Genomic DNA, 5,033 nt, shown 5'->3' with positions numbered 1-5,033 from the left:
CGCGCACTTCACGCTTACAGTCACGCTTGGGTACTAACTTGTCAGTTTGCGTTCTCTCCCACGGATTTTCGGGGAAAGGAGAGCCTGCTCGCAGTCTATTGACAAAGTAATACAAAGCAGTGAAGGTAAAACCCACTGAATTGTTGAGTCATGTCGCCGATTCAGTTTTACACAAAGCGTGGGCACAGAGTGCTTGTCGGTATTGTTGATCCTGATTTCAGTGCAATTATCTGAAAATTGTGTCTGATCGATCCATACATAAGCAACCGTATTGGAGACATTTTTAATCAGGCAAACGTTCAAAGAAAAAGTTGTTTACTTATTTTGTATAAGAAAAGACCCTTTAAGAACTCAGAGGCTATTATTTTATATCGGAATAGTGTGCTATAACTCATCTCTGCATTACAGGAACTGTACAATCGGAAGAATAGAAAACATTTCGGTATTTCCGGAGAAATAAGCCCCCTCGCCCCAGGCAAATAACGTGATAAGATCAACAGGAAGAAATTACACGACCTTGTGACATCAATGTTTCTCAAACAGAGTTGAAATGTCCTCTTTTGGGAAAGTTAATTAAATTCAACGATATGACTAATTGCAATTAACATCCATCATCAATTTAGGGTTACGCCTTCAGATTAACAGGAAGCCGAGCTACCAGAATAGGCAGCGTTCGATATAGCAATATTCTCACATGGCTCCGAGGCTTTCAGTACAAACTTCTATATTTGGTGGTGTTTTCTTTATGTTCAAGTCTCTCTTGGGAATTGAGAAAGCCTCGGAACCAGCATTTGACATATGACCACAAATCGAACGTGGCCTATAAGATGAAATGACACATTTGCGAGAGCTCACATACAGTTGAACCTGAAGCAAGGAAACGGAGATCTTTCTATTTATATCACAGTTTATCGACGAAAAATGAGCAGCAATACGTTGATAGAAGTTTTTGGTCACATCGTGTTCAGTTTTACACGAGGAGTAACAGAACACTACAATCCACAAGAACCTGAATACACGGCAGAGTCTTTTGGCTACGATCCTCTACAAAGCACAGGTCGAGAATGGTATTATCATCCTGTTCGCGAGCTTATTTACCAGGAGTACAGCGACAGAGAAGCCACAAGCTTAGACTATCTAGCGTCTAGCCATCTTGATATAAAGGTTTTAAACGCGTGCTCAGCAGAGGAGAACGAAGAAACACAGGAAGATCAGCAAGATAGAGCAATGGCTTGGAAGCGACTCAGACCATCCGCTCTCCGAACAGTTTGTAACTCAATGTACATTGGAGCTTTGATTTCACTACTAACTGCCACCATTATAGGCTCAGAATACCTGTTGATATCTTATATCTCTTACAAAATGGGACTCAACTGCGAATTTCACCCCGAGTGGTCAATTCCAAAACAATTACAATGGATAAGATCAGTTTCCAGTATAATATCTTGCGCATTCATTTACTTGTGGCCCTTTGCATGTTTTCTATTTGTTTTTCGTCCATATCAGTTGAAAGGTTTGAAAAGGAAACTGTTCTTAGTTTGTTGTTTTGTTTACTGTTTAGATTCAATTTATCGTGTGGCCCTGCAAGCCCTAGGAATTTCTCATTCAAAGATTTCTTCTCTACAAAAGATTCCACTCAATGCTTTGTTTTCTGCCAGTGTAGGCTGGCAAGTCTATCTTCTAACAATTCATTTCCGTATGCGACGGACAAGGAAACAGCAGCTGACATTTTTCTTAAAAATGATACTACCTGGGTGTTCCCATGTATTCATTGGTTACACTGCATCCTTTTTTATTTACCCGGCGTACAGGAAACAAAACGAGGAAGGCAAACTGTTAATTGCACTCTTCGCTCCTCTCATTGGAGTCATAGTCAAAACAATCTCGCGAATTTCCGTTCAGCGGTTATGGAACATTACCCATCCGGGATATTCGTATGCCTTGTTGACACCGCTGTATTTTGGATCAGCGGTTGTATTTCGAGTGTTACAAGCGGATCTTGACAGTGTAGAATCAATTGCCATTCTTGGAATAATTCACGGAGCGTTAGAAGTCGTAGAACGAAGCACCATGGTTGTGATTGATCACATTTGCCATGTGATTTGGAAAAGAACATCAGCTCCTTGGGGAAGTTTTCGTACTCCTCGCCGTGAGAGACTAATGGCTGATATCGCTATCACGAGCATGTTGTTTGAATCTACTGCTATAGTGTCTGTTAACGGCTTTTTGTACTTGTATCAATTTATTTACTTACAAAACGATTCCCTTTTAAACCTGCTGCAGTCTTTCGCCTTTTGTACTTCAGTTCAACTGGTGATCGAGTGGTTTTTCACTAGCGTTTCTCTAGCGATCGAGACTCGCTATCAGAATATGGCTGTCATGGCTGTTTGGCGAAGACAATGGAAAAGACATGTTTTAGTCGCGATCGTAAATGTGGTACCATTAGCTTTGTGGACTGCTGGACACCTTTTAGTAATCGTACATGAACGCTTTAATGAGTCCGTGAACCAGCCTTGTAAAATCCCTTTTTCTTGACAGTTAGACACATAAAAAGCGCGCCGTCCTCTGTTGGGGCCAAGCTTGTCTGGGCAATTTCAACTAATGTAGTAAGGACATCTCCTTGATGATGACTAAGGATGAACCGGTAATACAGGCTTAAAGTTGCCGATTAAGGGGAAATGATGTTGCGAAATTTTCTTCATCTTACCGTCTTGGCAGGACACGGCGGATGAACTACACATTATACATAAATGTCATTTAACCTTAATTACTGAAGATGTTAGGTTAATCAGCTGAAAAGTAGAGACTGCTGAATAAGTTTAAAGCTTTGCATAGAATAACGTGAAAATATTACTTGCAGGATTTCCTACAAAATAAAATCGCAGAAATCACACTTATGCGTGACACTTAAGTTGTATCACTGACTGAAGTTTATTGAAGAACATTTATTGTATAAAATCACCAATGGTGGGTGCCCTTAAATTAGGCATCACTTGACTTTAAGCAACTAATTATGTATTATGCCTTCTCAGAACTGGTTAACGCTTTTGTTTTCGTTTAGTTTTCAAAACAAAGTTTCATTCTTGCCACCAGTTGACGAAACAGCTAACGCAACCTTTTAGTAAACGACGATCTCAACCAGGAACGAAAGCGTTTTTTTTTCGTCTCACGTTTTGGTTTGCAATGAATGATGAAAACGATTTTTTTTTTTCCCACAAGGAATTGGGGTGGTAATTGTAACTGGAAAAAGATATATGTTACTTGCCGGCTGGGAGGTCCGTATAATGAAAAACTGTGACCGAGGTCTTGCGGAAATGCGGCCCGATTTTCAAGCCCGAGGTCACAGTTTTTTCACTATACGGACCGACCCTAAGCCGGCAAATAACATTTTTATTTTTTTCCTGCGGTAAATTGGCTTAAAAGTTGGTTTGTTCACGCAACTTTGTCATTGAATTGGCTTACGTGCCGCCTACACACCATCGCAAAAAATCTAACGAGCGAACGAACGAGTAACTCAAGTACTGAGACAAAGAAAGATATATTAAAGGACAGCTTTATTTCCAGCTACGTTATGTTAGTTGCATCTAGTTCACCAGTTAAGTTCTCCAAAACTGCTTTTCCGGTGTGAAATTTCTGCAAAGTTGTACAACAAAAACAATTTCTATCAGTCGTTGCGAAACACTCGAAATCAGTCTTTTTACCATAAATTGAGTAGCAGTTTTCGCGTAAATTCGTTGGGTGTGTTCCACAGAAATTCTCTTAGATACAGCAACGATCAGAGAGTTAAAATCGACTGCAATTGCCTTTTTTTTTGCTTAAAAATTGCGCTGCGAGAGAAACACAGGATTGCGCGCTATTACAGCGCCGAGCTACAAACAGAAAAACTAACTCTCGCAACTTAAAAATACTCAATTCAATTTACTTACAGTGACTTTCCTTGACATTTTAAAGTGAATAGAGATAAACTTGCTTTGATTAATCATCGATAGAAGTGTAAAAAGAACAAAGGGTGACGATTATTGCTAGTTCACTCACGAAAATTAACCAACATGGCAATTTCACCCGCGCTGTTTCCCGCCGTTAGCGTGACCGTGGTCAGAGATAGGAAACTCCGGACCGCGCTACTGAAAAACTAATCAGTTTGCAGGATTCGTTACCGTGCCCTCATGGGAAAAATAAAAGTAGTTACGTACTCTCTGTTAATTTTGGTTCTGTTTGCCTGAAAATTAACATACTGAGTAGATTGCTAAGCAAACACTTTGGTAAAATTTGAGCCAATTTGCACATTGAGTATGTTAATTTTCAGCCCTAGCTTACTAAAATAATCGCTTTCTTATATTTACTTTTTCTTGATAATGGCGTCATGATCACTTTGAAACGCTGAGTCTTTCAGTCATTTCTGAATATCACTGCTTAAGCAAATCTCTTTTGATCAAAAATTAAAAATTTTGTCGAAAATTTTAAAAATATGCAGTCCTAGGAGAGGAACAAGAAACCGAATTTAAAAATCGAAAAAAAAAAATAAGATATTCTTCTACCTGGTTTAATTTGTACAATTGCGTAGAACTAAATATCCTAAACTCAATAATGGCGAAAAAAATCATTCTCTAAAAAGATCATGACCTAAGTAAAGAAAATTTATTAATTCACATATATTGGGTAATTGTCTGGTTGCTCTAGAAGTTCCTTAAGATTCTTTGTTTTTTCTCGTATGGTTCTGATTGTTTTAATCCAGTGTTCAGGTTAGATCACAATAATGGACCTTAACAACTAACGCTATGTTTACCAAAGCCGCCAGTGTTACGGTAAATCTCGGTATAAAGAAGTCCATATTTCTAAAGGCGAAGCCCGACAGGTGTTCCTCTTGGTTTCGAAAGTCATCGATTGTTTCGAAACTGACCATTTATTATCATTCATATCCACCACGGCACTTAAATTGAAAACCTTGAAATGAAGGCATTTACTTAGCTGATATTGTCGCGAGCATCAAGAACTAAGTGACTAACGCAGTAAGAATTTCACAGACTCAGTCA

General features: G+C 39.0%; 1 protein-coding gene across 1 annotated transcript; it reads left to right on the top strand.

Moving 5' to 3' along the window:
* The first annotated feature begins 345 nt into the window (after positions 1-345).
* On the top strand, positions 346-2,893 carry LOC149112218 (uncharacterized). Its single transcript, XM_089290000.1, has one exon. The coding sequence runs from the start codon at positions 922-924 to the stop codon at positions 2,533-2,535; it is 1,614 nt and encodes a 537-aa protein (XP_089146126.1). The 5' UTR covers positions 346-921; the 3' UTR covers positions 2,536-2,893.
* The last annotated feature ends 2,140 nt before the right edge of the window (positions 2,894-5,033 follow it).

Source organism: Orbicella faveolata, unplaced genomic scaffold (assembly GCF_042242905.1).
Source record: "Orbicella faveolata isolate gen_17 unplaced genomic scaffold, um_ofav_v1 contig_2, whole genome shotgun sequence".
NCBI lineage: Eukaryota > Metazoa > Cnidaria > Anthozoa > Scleractinia > Merulinidae > Orbicella > Orbicella faveolata.
The sequence above is the reverse complement of the archived record's forward strand: the minus strand, read 5'-3'. Positions and strand labels throughout refer to the sequence as shown.